General features: G+C 42.5%; 1 protein-coding gene and 1 pseudogene across 4 annotated transcripts in view; one reads left to right on the top strand and one right to left on the bottom strand.

Moving 5' to 3' along the window:
• The window catches only part of Senp7 (SUMO specific peptidase 7), a 130,764-nt gene that overhangs the window by 69,887 nt on the left and 44,019 nt on the right, over positions 1 to 16,858 (bottom strand). For all 4 annotated transcript variants that reach the window (XM_052740886.1, XM_052740887.1, XM_052740888.1 and 1 more), the window contains one exon: positions 10,868 to 10,965. In XM_052740886.1, coding sequence (XP_052596846.1) covers positions 10,868 to 10,965 — 98 coding nt within the window. The remainder of the gene's footprint in view (positions 1 to 10,867; positions 10,966 to 16,858) is intronic.
• On the top strand, positions 13,275 to 14,456 carry LOC128111634 (39S ribosomal protein L45, mitochondrial-like; annotated as a pseudogene).

The following is a 16,858-nucleotide window of genomic DNA, read 5'->3' as shown; positions in this document are numbered from 1 at the left end:
AATGTGCAACAGGGAAATATTTCAAATCATTGCTACCTTCAATTTCCCAGATAGAACTCGAAAGGCAAAAGAAACTAAAGTGAAAACTGACAAACCTTTACCCTTAGAGGCTAGCTTTCTGAGTGCTGAAGGTGCTATGCTCGTTACTAAAGGAGAAAAGTCGTAACCAATCTTATCGAGCTGCTAACCCTGTGGCCTATACTAATAACCAGCCTTGCCAGACACTGCTGCAATCGTGGCACTTATGTCGTGGAAGTACTCCATCACTCTCTGGTCAGATTTAAGGATTTAAGATGGGACCTACACCTGGGCGCTGTTACTGGGGCCAAGAATCTGTGGTCAGACAGAATATAGGCACTAAGAAAGAACCTACCACCATTATTCTGCTAACTGGATACAGCATTACACCAACTTCTCATGAGTTACCACTACACACATAGATAGATCAGTGTATCTCTCAAGCCTCATCAGAGGAGGTTCTGCTTGCAGAAGTTGGTGATTACACAGAGACCACAACTGTTAAGGTGTGGAGAGTAAGACCTGTGCAAGCTCAAGCCAGACAAAATCCCAGCATGGAGAAGGGGGGTGATCATGAAGTTCTGCCCCCAGTTAAAGAACTACAGGCAACTGGTGGCTGCTGGCAGAGGGAGGATCAATTTTCTGATCATCCAGGGGATGGTGACACATCCAAGATCTCATAGACATTACTAACTGGACTTTTGAAAAACTAAAGACTCGCAGTTGGATAAGTATAGAAGGAGGGCAGTTCTGGTAGGAATTGGAGGAGGAGGTGAACAGATCAACACACAATGCAGCGATTCTCAAAGAACTAATAAAAACTGTCTAGAAGACATCTAAATATCTCAATGAAAACATGAAAAAGTGAAGGAATGACATGTAAGCAAGATGGAAATATTAATAAAGACAGATACAGCCTAAAAAATAAATTCTAGTGCTTAAAAATATATCAGCTAGCTGGATGTGCTGTACACACTGTTAATCCCAAACTCAGGAAGCAGAGGCAGGTAGAACTCTGTGAGTTTCAGGCTACCCTGGTTGGCTTGCTAAGTTCCAGGCCAGCTGGGGCTACATAATGAGACCCTATCTTAAAAATAAAAAACAATTAACTGAAATTTTGAAGTTTTCAAATCCACTAGAGAGTAATAGGAATTGCAAAGAGAAAAAAAGGCAAAGTGAATATCTGAGGAAATAATGGATGAAACGTCCCAAATCAGATTAAACAAGTAAACACAAACATGAAGAAATTCAATACACTCTAAATATGGTAGACTGAAGGAGAGCCAAATCTAGACAGACTATAATCACTTTTAAAATGGGGTAAGGTCATGAAAATAAGAAACAAGTGATGGGGGGGGGGGGGGGCACACACCTTTAATCCCAGCACTCAGGAGGCAGAGAGGCATGCGGATCTCTGTGAGTTCCAAAGCCAGCCTGGTCTAGAGAGCAAATTCCAGGACAGCCAGAGCTGCACAGACAGGCAAGTGAGGCAAAAAGGTGGGTGGGCAGGCAGGGGAATAGGCTGAGTCAACAGCAGAATAAGGTGAGTAGAAACCCCAGGGAGAGTCCAGAGTCCTCTGCTTGCTAGTCCTTGATGCACATCAAGATACATCAGGTATCAGATTACAAGTTGGTTGGGGCCATACCATCCCAGGGTTAGGTAGCCATCATTTTATGGATCCAGGTGAAGAAACCATGCCCTTTCCTCAGTCTGGTATGCCTAATAAATCCTTGGGCCTGGTTTCCCTGGTATGAAGTTAATACACAGATGTGTGCCTAGAGTCTCAACTCACCCTGATGAATCTATGAAGTGGCTCCCTTTATCCTCCCAGGCATAAGTCACTTATCAGTCCTCTGGACCAGTGGTGCCTGACAGATGTGCTTGTGGGTCTACCCAGGAGCTAGACTAATCCTTTTTCCTCACAATTAACTCAAAAGCTGCTTATAAAGCAGGGCCTCTCAAAACAAGGCACAGACTAAAAACCCAGTCTCACATGAAATGAAATAGCTTAGAGCAGAGTACAGCCTGATCTCAACACCTTCAAGATGCTGAGAGCAGGGGGGTACTTTTAATCAAGAGTCCCAGACTCAGCAAAACTCTCCCTCCAAAGTTATTGAGAAATCAAGATACACATTAACAAAAGCTAAGTAATTTCATTATTACTATCCCTGCCCTGGTTTAAAAAAAATAAAAATCAAGAAAGTTGGGCTGGAGAGATGGCTCAGAGGTTAAGAGCACTGACTATTCTTCCAGAGGTCCTGAGTTCAATTCCCAGCAACCACATGGTGGCTCACAACCATCTGTAATGAGATCTGGCTCCCTCTTCTGGCCTGAAGGGATACATGCAGGCAGAACACTGTATACATAATAAAATAAAAAAATAAAAAAATAAACTTTAAAAAAAAAATCAAGAAAGTTATGCAAGGTGAAAGAATACAAAACGTAAAAATAAAATAAGCAAAATCCTCACTCTCTAATGACAGATCCTAACTGCCTAGAGCCTGACTCAGTGATTTATGATGATGTCCTTCACAAACAACCAGAGTCTAACCCTAATGGCGACCTCTGGCATTCAGGGGTCTGTCTCCAAGAAGACAAGCAGCAACCTAAGATTTACTACCTCAAGATAGTGATCTGCCCTCTAGAACTCTATGCAAATAAAGCTGCAAGGCTCTCAATTGTTACCAAGGACTCCACTCACTCTTAAGCAGGCAATTCATTCCTTCTCTTATTCATAGCCTCTGCCCTGCCCCTGCCTGCCCTCCCCCCACACACACACTGTGTGTGTGTGTGTGTGCCTTGAAATTTGCCTACTGCGTTTCTTTCCACAGTGTCTTTTTGTTTTTTGTTTTGTTTTGGTTTTTTGAGACAGGGTTTCTCTGTGTAACAGCTCTGGCTGGCCTGGAACTCCCAGAGATCCGTCTGCCTCTGTCTCCCCAAATCGTGGGATTAAAGGCGTGTGCCAGCAGGTCCAGCCATAAGAAACAACTATATTTCTTTCAAAAAGAATCTATGTTTTGTCAAAAATGAAGATGTGATGCGCGCGCGCGCGTGTGTGTGTGTGTGTGTGTGTGTGTGTGTGTGTGTGTGTGTGTGTATGTGTGTTCGTGTTCACGCATGTACAGATGGAAGTCAGAAAAGGGCATCAGATCCCCTGGAGTTGGAATTACAGGTGGCTGTAAACTGCCTAACTTGGGTTCTAGGAACCAAACCCAGGTACTGTGCAAGAGTACCAGTGTTCTTAGTGCTGAGCCACATCTCCGATCCCAGGAGGACAGAATTCTGTAAAAGCAGACGTGAAACAGGTTGAGACAGAGATGTAAAGAACAAAGTTTCTAAGTCACGGAAATTAAACTAGTATAAATTCAATTTAAAATATTATCAATTTAGGATGGTAAATATAATCCACACAGTAACTCTAAGTAAAACAGAGAAATACACTCAAGCAGAAATAAGAAAGTGATTATATTATCTAATTTTAAAAAAGCAAACCAAACAAGTCAGGAAATGACCAAAAAAGCTATACAGAAGATAAAAACCTAACACTAAGCAATGATGTAAGTAAACTTGTCTCAAAAACAATCAAAAAGGTCTCACTTGCCAACACTCAAGGCAGCCTCTCCCTGGAAACCCACTGGCCAGGAAGGAAACAGGTAAAGAACTCCACTCTTTTCCATCCTCCAGTCCCGATTCCCCAGTCTCATCCCATGCCTTGCAGCCAACCATCTGCTGCAGCCTCCCCTTCCTCTCTGGCCCCATGCCCAGGGGATGTGTGCAGATCTCCCATAGCCTTCCTTCCTCACTCCATTCACGGTCCAGATGCCAACACCCCAAGCACTCCCTCCCTGGACACCACAGGGAATGAGGTAAAGATCTTCACTCTGACTCCAATTCCTAAGTCTCATCCAGGGCCCAGTAGCAGACCACCTGTGGGGAGCTGTCTTCCCTTTCTTCCTCCATTCCCTCGGGACTCCACAGATCCTGCTTGTAGACCCAGCTCGCCTCCCTCCTGTGGACCCTTTCAATGTTTCCATGCTTCTAGTTCATCCCCACTCCTTCCTGTCCATTCCCAATACCTAGAAACAAATTCCACCCAGGACCTCCAGTGGCCACACCTGATAGGAACTGAGAAGCACTCCCTATCAGGCAACCCACAACCACCACAAGCTCCTAAGATCCAGAAAAGGCAATAGAAACCAAGGAATGGAAACTCCTACAAAGACAAGACCAGATATCAACACCTAGAGTTACAATCATCCTGTGATAGTTTGAATATAATTGGCCCCTAATAAGCTCATAGGGAATGGCACTATGAGGAGATGTGGCTTTGAAAGTAGGTGTGGCCTTGTTGGAAGAAGTGTATCACTATGGGGGTGGGCTCTGAGGTCTCCTTTGCTCAAGCTATGCTCAGTGTGACACACAGTTCACTTCCTGTTGCCTGCAGATCAAGATGTAGAATTCTCAGCTCCTTCTCCAGCATCATGTCTGCCTGCATGCTGCCATGTCCCACCATGATGATAATAGACTAAACCTCTGAAACTGTAAGCTACCACCTCAATTAAATGTTTTCCTTTATAAGAGTTGCCATGGTCATGGTATCTCTTCACAGCAACAGAAACTCTAATTAAGACACATGCCAAACCCAGATGTCTGCACTCCAGTGCAAAACACAGTAACAGTCAGAACAATGTATCTACACTAGAGCCCAGCAACCCTAATGCACGAGACCCCAAGAAATGCAACATATCTGCAAAATAAGACAAGGACTTCAAAATAGCTATTATGAGTATGCTCAAGGATCATAAAGAGGATACAAATAAATCCATTAATGAAATCTATGAAAACACAAACAGTGGAATGAAATGAAGAGAACTGTTCAAAACATATGAAAGTGGAAAGGGAATCACTAAAAAAACCAAACTGAGGAGAAACTGTAAATGAAAAATTTAGGAACTCAAACAGGAACCTCAGAGGCAAGCCTCACCAACACAATAAAAGACATGTTAGAGAGAATCTCAGGCATTGAAGACTAGATAGAAGAACTCAATTCCTCAGTTAAGGAAAACGCTAAATCTAAAAAATTCAAGCACATCATGGAAATACAAATCAAAATTACTTTGAGATTTCATCATATACTAGACAGAATGGCCAAGATCAATAAAACAAATAACAACTCATGCTGGTGAGGATGTGCAGTTAGAGGACACTCATCCATTGCTGATAAGAGTGCAAATTTGTACAACCACTATGGAAATCAATGTGCCAGTTCTTCAGGAAACTGGGATGCATCTACCTCATGATCCAGCTATACCACCCTTGGACATTCAAGACTTGTGCATCCCAAAAGACTCTACATTCTACTACAGAGATGCTTGCTCAACCATGTTCATTGTTGCTCTAGTTATAATAGTCAGAAACAGACTGTCTTAGGGTTTCTACTGCTGTGAAGAGACAACATGACCACAGTAACTGTTATAGAGGAAAACACTTAATTGTGGGCAGCCTTACAGTTTCACAAGTTTAGTCCATTATTATGATGGTGGGAAGCATGGCGGGACATGGTGGCATGCAGGCAGGTGCTGAAAAAGGAGCTGAGAGTTCTACATCTTGATTTGCAAGTAGTCAAAGCAACTGTGACACTGGGAGTTACTTGAGCAAAGAAGACCTCAAAGCCCATCCCCACAGTAAGTAACACACTTCCTCCAACAAGGCCAACTTATTCTAACAAAGCCATACCTCTTAATAGTGCTACTCCCTATGGGAGCCATTTTCTTTCAAACCACCTCAGTCCACTCCCTGGCTCCCATAATCTTGTAGCTACATCGTAACACAAAAATGCATTCAGTCCAACTTCAAAAGTCTCCATAGTCTATCACAGTCTCAAACATATTGAGAAGTCTAAATTTCAAAGTCTATTCTGAGATTCATGCAATCTCTTAACTGTATAAAATCAAAGAGCAGATCACATACTTTCAACATATAATGGCACAAGATATAGATAGATAGATAGATAGATAGATAGATAGATAGATATATGTACATATATGTATGTATATATGTGTGTGCATATATGTATGTATGTATGTATATGTATATATATGTACATATATGTATATGTATATATATTGCCATTCCAAAACATAGGGAAGGGAGAATAGTGAGAAAATACTGGATCAAAGCAAGACTGAAAAACAGCTGGGCAAACTCCAAACTCTGAGTCTCCATGTCTGATGTCAAAACGCTCTTCAGATCTCCAACTCTGTTCAGCTTTGTTGACTGCAACACATTTCTTTCCCTTGGACTGGTTCCACTCCCTGTTAGCAGCTCTCCTTGGCAGGTATCTCACTACTCTGGCATCTCTAACATCTTGTGTTCTCCAAGACAATCTAGGCTTCACCTTCACAGCTTCATGCAATGGCCTCTCTAGGCCTCCATGCAGGGACACCACTCACACATGCCTGGCCTCAGTGGCTTTCCTTAGTCATGGAAGAAGATTCCATAATCCTTTTCTTTTATTCTTGACTCTAAAGCCAGAATCATGTAACCTAAGCTACCAAGTTCTGTTGCTGGGGCTGGAATATGGCCACCTCCTTCAATTACATTTCCATCAACTTTCTGTTTTAGATGGTTTCCTTCACTTCCTAAGCTTGGCTGTTCTGAATCTCAATTTGTAGACCAGGCTCAAACTCAGAGCTCCACCTGTCTCCTGAGTGCTGGGATTAAAGGCATGCACCACTACACCTGGCTCTAAACTGTATTTTAATTCCTTTCCACAAATTGGAAGCTTAGCTGCATAGGATTTTGCCCTGAGGTCACCACTCCCTTTATTCCATTTCTTAATCTGTTTATCTCCTTGAACACAGGACTCAGCTCCATACCACTTTCTGGTGTTCCTTTTCTCCTCAAATTGTACATTTTGTTTTTACCTTACTCAGTTTTCTTCTTTTCATATAAATCTTCATTAGAATTACCACTAATAACCAAATGAGAGAGTCTAACTAGGCTGTTTTGAGATTTCCTCTGCCAACAGAATTAATTCAAATCTCTTCACTTTAGTCTCAAGCAGACTCTTTGGAGGAGAGCCAAAAGAAGCCACATCCTTCACCAAAATATCACAAGAACGATCTCTAGGCAACCTACTAAAATTCATCTCTGAAGCATCTTGAGCCAAGCTCCCCAGTTCAAGTTACTCTCAGCACCACTGTCTTCCATGCTCCTACTAGTATGGCCCATTCAGCAGTGTTTAAAGTATTCCACTGCTTTCATAACCCAAACTCCCAAGGTCCAAATTCCTCCAAACAAAAGCATGGTCAGGCCTATCACAGCAATATCCTAGTCCCTGGTATTAACTTCTATTACCATGAAGAGACATCATGACCATGACCTCTTACAAAGGAAAACATTTAATTGTGGGTAGTTTACAGTTTCGGAGGTTTAGTCCATTATTATCATGGCAAGACAAGGTGGGAAACATGGCAGCATGCAGGCAGACATGGTGCTGGAAAAGGAGCTGAGAGTTCTACATTTTGATTTCCAGGCAACAGAAGCATCTGTGACACCAGGCCTAGCTTGAGTATAGGAGACCTCAAAGCCTGCTGCCACAGTGATACATTTCCTCCAACAAGGCCACACCTACTCCAAAAAAGCCACTCTCTATATGTCCATGAATGAATGGCTGAATGGATAAAGCAAAAGTGGCATATTTATATACTAGAACATTACTCAACTGTTAAAAAAATAAAATAAAATTCTCAGGTAAATGGATGGAGCTAGAAAAAAAAATCATCCTGAGTGAAATAACCTATACCCAGAAAGACAATATGGTATATATTCACTTATATGTAGGTGTTAGCTGTTAAGTCTCAATAAGCAAGCTACAATCCATAGAACCACTGAGGTTAGTTATAGAGTGAGGAACAGGGAGAGGATAGATCTCCCTAGAAAGAAGAAAAAGAATACATAGATATGAAAGGATTGGGAGGAGGAATGGAATGGGAGGGTCAAACAGACAGGAGGAGGGAAAAAGAGGATGAGGGAGGGAATACAAACAGCTGAAACAAAGGGCCATTTGAGGGGTCATATGGAAACCCAATATAATAAAAACTTCCTAAAACATACATGTGTGAAAGTGATCTAAATGGAATTGCCAAATAAAAAGGGAGATAGAGCCCCAACTGGACAGCTCTCGTCACCAAATGAATCCTGCAATTCAAGATGGGCTACATCTAGTTGAGTTGTTGATACCATGGGATACCCTAAACAATCCAGGCTATTGCCAAGGCCCCTGGCTTCTCTCCACAAAAAAAAAAAGAAAATAAAAAAGGCCCTATTGCTGAAGATAATGCCACATAACTCATTGCACATGAAGAAGTTGAGCTGGTGCCCACCTAGAGCCTTCACTCCTACTGACTAGTATTTGTGGTACTGGAAGGTGCTCTGCACACTACCAGGGAAGAATGGTAAACACCAACCCAGCTGTAAACACTGTGACCTACAATGGCAGCATGCATGCAGGATGCACTAGTGCAACAGTGGCACAAAGCTTGTGGAAGCAACCAACCATATCTGATTGGATTTAGGGCCCATTCCGTGAGGTGGAACCCTTCCCCGACAGTGCTCGGACGGCCATGAACCTGAGACTAGCTAGGCCAGGACCTAGGAGAAAACCAAGTACTATTGTTCTGCTAAAGGAAAATAGCAATAAAATGGCTCCTAATAACACTCTGCTATATTCATAGATCAGTGTTTTGCTCGCCATCAGAGAGGCTTTCTCCTGAAGGGGTGGGAATAAACAGAAACCCACATCTAGACAATGTGCTGATTGTGTGAAACGTTGGAATACTCAGTCCTAAATGGGATGTCTCTATCAATTCCCTCACCTCAAGGCTCAAGGAACCCTGTGGAAGGAAGCAGAAAGAGTGTAAGAACCAAGGGAATAAAGAACACCAAGGAAACACGGTCTTCTAAACACAGTAGGATTGATGCACATATGAACTCACACAGACTGTGGTAGCATGCACATTCTTCTCTGACCTTCACATGCACACTCTGACCTCTGCCCTACACACAAAATAAATATAAAAAAATTAACTTACATCCAGGCATGGTGGCGTACACTTTTAATGCCAGCATTTGGGGGGCAGAGGCAGGTGGGCCTCTGAATTCAAAGTCAGCTTGGTCTACAGAGCAAATTCTAGGACAGCGAGGGCTACACAGAGAAACCCTGTCTAAAAAAAAAAACAAAAAAAGAAAAAGAAAAAAGAAATTATCTTACTATCAAAATGGAGTACTTGGGCCTTCTATGGAAGAAGAAGATGGTGGGCTAGAAGCTACCTTCATTTTAGCCAAGGAAGGAGAGAATAAGAAATAACAGACTCTATTCCAAACACGGAAAGAAAAGAAGAGCTTCAGAAATCCAGAAAGGAAAGGAAATGGTATCAGAAGGTATGGAAAAAAAAGACGGACAACAAACAGATAAGTAAGATGTAAGATATGACACACAGTGTCATCGGGCTTCCTGGCAGGGGAGGGAGGGTTGAAATCACTTCCAAAAGTTGAGAGATGGGCAATCCTACAAGTCTCAAACCCAGTGGCAAGTTTTGGTTAAGGCAGAGCTCACTCAGGCAAAGATAAATTCCATTTTTCTACTACTTGATTTGATGACTGCTGCAGAAGGCATCCTGAGAGAGAACCTATCACTAAAAACTGTGCTACCATGGGGGCCTGAGAAAGGTAACAACCACAGAGAGGACCCAGGGAAGCAGTTATAGAAGCAGCTGGCCAGGGGTTATCTTATCTACTGGGATTAATGTTGGAATTTTATAGTCAAGACACTGAGGCCAAGAACATATTAAACCCTAGAGCTAACTACTGTTGGCTGCTAGAGTCCAAGAAGTCTGATGATCCAGGGATGTACCTGAGACCCACATCTGCAATAGGAGGTTTTCAAAGTCCAATGTTCACTGTTTAATTTTATGTCAACTTGACTCAAGCTAGAGTTACTGGAAAGGAGGAAGTCTGAATTGAGAAAGGTCACCCTAAGATTGGACTATAGGCAAGCCTGTAGGGCATTTTCTTAGTGATTGATTTGGGAAGCCACAGCCCATTGTGGGTGGAGCCACCACGGGGCAGGTGGTCCTAGGTTCTGTAAGAAAGCCGACTGAACAAGCCTTGGGGAACAAGCCAGTAAGTAGAACCACTCCATGGCCTCTGCATCAGCTCTTGCCTCCAGGTTCCTGCCCTGTTTGGGTTCCTGTCCTGACTTCCTTTGATGATGAACAGCAATATGGAAGCATAAACCAAATAAGCCCTTTCTTCCCCAAGTTGGCTTTGGTCACAGTGTTCCATTATAACAACCTATGATGTAACCCAGTTAGTAACCCTAAGACACAATGACATGTCCTTTACCAATAATGATCTCAGTGCTGCGACTGTTTCCTGTAATCCTGACACACTAGGCAGACAACCTCCAACTAAACATTAGTTACCCTGGGAATATGACCTAGAGTATCCCTAGAGGGTGAAGAACATGCCTAGCCACAAGAGTTGCTGAATGATGTGCCTTTTAAACCACTGACTACAAAATGTGAATCAAGAATTATTATCAGTCTATAATCCTTACATTGTCAGCTAAAGCTTATCAAGATGTTGCAAATGCATATAACAATTAGTAAAGACCATCTATAATCACAGAAAGTTACAGCTTAGAAGGAATCTTAGAGGACATCGAGTTCAAACCCTGTCTTAAATGTTAACTGAGACTTAACAAGCATCAAATAATCATTCCTGGTCACACTGTTTATTCTTTGTATAAACCCATTCTATGTCACACGGAAATACCTATCTTACCTTTCTGGTGTTGCCTTAGAAGTGACAGGATGCCCATGGACACCTTTTTTGTTTTTGTGGTCTAGACAGATGACTTTATTTCTTAGGCTTCTTGTCCACTAAGAAAAAATAAAAAAAAAACATTTTGATAATAAATATAATGATATGACTAAAGGCACTTATAATTTTACTTAGATATTCAGGACAATCAGCCAAATTCCTTTTTGTTTATTAATTTTTCTTATGCATGAGTGTTTGGTCTACATGTATGTCTGTGGTCCTGAGTGCCTGGGGCCTGAGGAAGCCAGAAGCCTGTGTCAGGTCCCCTGGAACTGGAGTTACAAATGGTTGTGAGCTAACATGTGGGTACTCAGAATCAAACCTGGGCCCTCTGCAAGAGCATCAAGTACTCTTCACTACTGAGTTCTCTCTCCAGCCTCCCAGCCACATTCTCACTAATACACAGAGAAAACGAAATGCGATCTACAAAATACCTCCCTCTTTCCAAGTACTGAAATACAAATATACCGAAAACAGTAAGGAGACATTTTAAACTATTAAAATTAATAAAACTCAAGACTGAGATCACAAACCTTAAATAACAATAATAATTGCAACTGTGTTAGCAGGAAATGGTAATGGATTAAGAGAGTAGGCCAGTGGTACAATATTTCCTAACATGCACAAGGCAATGGGTTAACTTATGCATGTTTTAATTACTTGTTTTGAAATATGTTATATGATATAGGAAAATTATCAAGTGCCAGGTTAAATAATGGCTCTGGCTATGGAGTAAATATATTTATAACAATTAGAAAAGATTAAAAGTGGTTCTTTGTGAATTGCTGCATGAGGAACAGCAAGACCCCTTATCAAGGTTTAGGTTTCTTAGGCCTGGAAATTAAAACTTGGTTTATTAGTTGAAATAGTGGCACATGCCTGTTAACTCCAGTACTCAGGAAGTGGAGGCAGAGGATCAGGTCAAGGCACCCTCAGCTACACAGTGAGTTAGGAGGTCACCCTAGGATATATGAGACTCTGTTTTAAGAATGAAAGAAGAAAATGAAATTTAATATATTGTGTGGACCTAAGCATATTAGTTATTTATATTCTCTAGGCCTTTGTTTCCCTATTTGAAAACAGGCATAATGATAATAATAACTACTTTATTCTGTGAATGTGTGCGTGCATATGTATGTGTGTGGCAGGAGAAGTGGTGTAGTATGCATGTGCACACCTGTGTGCATGTGTGGAATATGTGTGTGTGTGTGTGGCAGGAGGTGTGGTGAGTATGCATGTGCACACCTGTGTGCATGTGTGGAATATGTGTGTGTGTGGCAGGAGATGTGGTGAGTATGCATGTGCACACCTGTGTACATGTGTGGAATATGTGTGTGTATGGCAGGAGATGTGGTGAGTATGCATGTGCACACCTGTGTACATGTGTGGAATATGTATGTGTGTGGCAGGAGAAGTGGTGTAGTATGCATGTGCACACCTGTGTGCACGTGTGGAATATGTGTGTGTGTGGCAGGAGATGTGGTGTAGTATGCATGTGTACACCTGTGTATATGTGTGGAATATGTGTATGTGTGTGTGTGTGTGTGTGTGTGTGTGTATGTGTGTGTGTGTGTGGCAGATGTGGTGAGTATGCATGTGCACACCTGTGTGCATGTGTGGAATATGTGGGGGGGGGCAGATGTGGTGCAGTATGCATGTGCACACCTGTGTGCATGTGTGGAATATGTGTGTGTGTGTGTGTGTGTGTGTGTGGCAGATGTGGTGCAGTATGCATGTGCACACCTGTGTGCATGTGTGGAATATGTGTGTGTGTGGCAGGAGAAGTGGTGCAGTATGCATGCGGACACCTGTGTGCACGTGTGGAGAGCAGAGGTTGTGACTCACTGCCTTTCTCTACTGTGCCCCATCTCTGTGGAGACACAGTGTCTTTACTGAACGAGGGACTCAGCATTTTGGTTAGGCTGGCTGGCCAGTAAGCTCCAAGGGCTGTTCTATATCTGCACGCACCCCCCAAGCTGAGACTCTGGGCATAAAACATCACTCCTCTTTTACGAGGGTGTTGGAGATCTGAACTCTGATACTCGCTTACACAGACAGCACTTTTCACCCACTGAGACCATTAGCAGCTCCTCTGAAAAGATGTGACATCATCTCAGATAAGTTTTAATGACTTACATATGCTTCATCTAAAAGATATTTGTACACAGATGTAGTAATATTGTTCATAATATTCAAAAGATGAAAGCAACTCAAATGTGCATCCAGAGACGAATAGTTAAACAAAAAGAGGCGTATTATTTATGTGTAAACACATGTACATTTAAATAGTAAGCCTTACAGAAAGAGAAAGCTGCTGAGCCTAGTGGCATATGCCTGCAACCCCAGCATTTAAGGAAGTGAAAGCAAAATGGTCACGAGTTCAAGGCCAGTCCAGCCATGTGGTAAGACCATGTTTCAAAACATTTTCTTAAAAGGAGATTCTGAAACATGCTACAATATGAGCAAGTCTTAGCATTAGTCTAAGTGAAATAAAACAGCAATAAGAAGACAAATATTTCCATTCAAATCACATACTTGGAGTAGCCAAATTTATAGACAGTGGAGTGAGACTGGGGTGAGGAAACAATACGGAACTATTATTTAATGGGTACAACATTTCGTTTTTCAGGATGGATGGTCTTGATAGCTGAACAACAATAAAAATGTATGAAATGTCACTAAACTCTTAAAATGATTAGGGTGCATGAAAAAGAACAGCAGCCCCCATGACTTGAGGGTTGTCCTGCTTATCTAGGGCTTTAGCATGATGATCTCAGCAGCCAGTTGTAGTGACTCAGTCCACAGCTGTGGTTCCAATGGGAACCAGAAACATTTCACGATCTTACCCGAATACAGAGCAGCTGCTTTGGGATAAGCCAGGAAAGCAGGGTGGGATATTCCTCAGGACCGCATGAACCATCCCTCACATCTGACCTACACAGCTGGTGCGTATGGTTTCCATGCTCTCTCCCTGAAGGTGATACTCAAATGTCATCTCTTCCAAAGGAGAACTGAGCAATTAAAGAAGAATATGGCATCGCAACTGCCAATGTGAAAGATAAAAGAATTTGACACTAATTTTAAAACAAAGGGCTTCTCTGAAAAACTTCAGGATATCTTCACTGAAGCTCACCTTTGTCTAAACAACTTAGACCATGACCAGCTTCGTACCTCGGTAACTGAACACTTTTTTCTGGACATGGTCTGGGACCTAAAATACGAAATTCTCCTCTGGAGCTTTGTGGAATCTTTAGAGCCAGCCCGGGTGGTTCAGGTTTGATGTTCAAGCCTAGAGAACCAAAGCAATGTGTCTGGTCAGGTCACCATACACCAGCACATGGGAGCAGACTTCGGCCATCTATGACCTAATGGTATATGATGTATGGGTAAGATGTGCTCAAGGTTGTCCTGGAGTGTGTTGTGTTTGAACCTGATGAACCATATGGAGCTGGAGAATGCATGGTAAGGCTCTGCTCCACGGGTACCCCCTCAGCAGCCTATCTGCAAGACACTGGTGATTCCTGGTTCTTAGCTGAAACCACAAAATTAAAAAAAATACTGAAAACTTCAAGAGAAAAAAAAAAGTCACTCAGAAAATAATACCAACAACTGACAAATGGGATCTCACAAAATTAAAAAGCTTCTTTGATGTCAAGGAAACTTTTATTTTTTGAGTATCATGTATGTTTTGATCATATTTACCCCAGCTTCCCTACCCACTCAACTTCAAGACAGTCGTACTGTGTGCAAGACCAAATATTCTTGACTGTGTGGTTTTCTAGTGGAGTGTGGCCGGCTTCCCAAGAGCTGCACTCCTAGAGAAAACGCACTCTCACTCTTCCAGCACCTAACAGTTCCCAATAGCTCCACAGCTAGGGGTGGGATTGTGTGCTCAACTCCTCCACATGCTGGGCTTTGATCTGGTTTGGGTCAGCACGGCTTTCATGCACACTGCCATAACCACTGTGAGTCCCTATGGGCAGCTTCCCTGCTCTGCCTACAAGATAACGTCTCCTTGCAGTCGTTTTACCACCTCTGGCTCTCTACCCCTTCCATGATGGTCCACTTAGGCTAAGCCATCATTGCAGGCATTGCCGCTGCCCTTGGTTACCCTCCAGAACTTGATGGTAACACCGATTATGAAGACATCCATGACTGAGTCATAGAACATGGCAAAATCAAGCTGGTACTGACCTAGAAGCTTCATCCCTTCCTGGCCAGCTTTCATAGTGCTGGGTGCTGCTATGCACACTATCAGAAGAAACAGGGAACCATCAATCTTAGTAGCCACCATATGACAGACTTTCCCACACTACCCTGCTGTGTGAACTCTGTTCCCTTAGAACTTTGTTTACTCCCCTTGGAGGAATGCCTCTGCCTGCCCAAGGAATGCCACAGGCAAAATGTCCCTGCTCCTCAGCAGTTTAGCATGCTCAAGGGCCTCAGACAAACAGCCTCCACTCAGCCATGAGACCTGTATCTGAGCACATCTGGTGATAGTGAGGAGAACAAGTCTGTGTGTTGTTCACTGTTTCTCCATTCTTGCTTTGAACTTCAAGCTATCTGGAATAAAAGCTGCACAGAATGCTAGTAAAGGCACTCTTGTGCAGCATAACCTGGAGTCCCCTGGTTCTGCTGAATCCTGAATTCTATTGCAATCCTTGGCAGTGGTCACTGGAGGGTTGTGATAAATCTTATCAAGCTGTAAACCCTGCAAGCTACAATAATGACTGGCCTGTAATGACATGTCCACTGGTGCAATAGTGGCCTGAACATCATGGGAGCAACCAACCACTTTCCAATGGACTTTAAATCCCACTCCACAAGATGAAACCCATACCTGGCACCATTATAAGGCCAAGAACCTATGGCCAGACATGTGATAGGCACCCAGGGAGAATCTTCAACTATTATGCTACTCAATGGGCACAGTGATAAACCAACTCCTAATGACCTACCATGATACTAATAGATACCATCTCTCAACCCTCATCCGACAAGCTTCTATTTGCAGTAGATGTTGATTACCCAGAGACCCACAACTGACAAGGGGCAGAGAATAAGACACTGCAGAATTCCAAAGTAATTTTTACTCAAGTAAAGAATCTACAGAAGGAAGACAATCTTTGCTAGTTATATATCTAACAGGATTAAGATCTAAAATATATAAAAACTCAAAACTTCAAACAAGAAATCAAATAACTCAGCTGGGCAAAGTAGCACTGTCTCTAATCCTAGCAATTAGGAGGCAAAGGTAGGTAACTCTCTATAATTTGAGGCCAACCTGGTCTACATATCAAGTTCTAGACCAGCCAAGGCTACACAGTGAGAGTCCATCTAAATAAAATATCAAACAACTCAACTAATAAATGGGCGGATGAAATATAAAGTTCTCAAAAGATAAAATATAAATGGCCAATAGTCACATGAAAAAATGTTCCTGGTCACTAGCTGTCAATCCAAATTAAAACTCATTGAGATTCCATTTGACCCTAACCAGAATGGCAGTGATTAGGTGTGATTAGGCCAACAAAGAAGAACTGCAAGCAAAGATGTGGACAAAGGGGAGTCACCACTGGTGGGGAGAGCTAGTCTAGCAACTCTGGAGATGAGCACAGAACTACCGTATGACCCAGCGATACCACACTCCTCGGTATTTACAAAAGGACCCAAAGTCAACATATCACCGAAATATTTGCACATCAATCTTTACTGCAGCACTATTCACAGCAGCGAAGTTATGGAATCAACCACGGGGGTCAACAACAGAAAAGCGGCTAAGGTAAATGTGGTGTATATAAACACAGTGACACTGTTCAAGCATAAAGATCAGTGAAGTTCCCTGGTAGTCTAGTGGTTAGGATTCAGTGCTCTCATCACTGTGACACAGGTTCGATTCCCAATCAGGGAGCCTCTCTTCTCCCACTCACCCCCGCAAAAAAAAAAAAAAAA

This window comes from Peromyscus californicus, unplaced genomic scaffold, assembly GCF_007827085.1.
Source record: "Peromyscus californicus insignis strain IS unplaced genomic scaffold, ASM782708v3 Scaffold_16__1_contigs__length_79575227, whole genome shotgun sequence".
NCBI lineage: Eukaryota > Metazoa > Chordata > Mammalia > Rodentia > Cricetidae > Peromyscus > Peromyscus californicus.
Note: the sequence above shows the minus strand (reverse complement) of the source record. Positions and strands in the feature narration are given on the sequence as shown.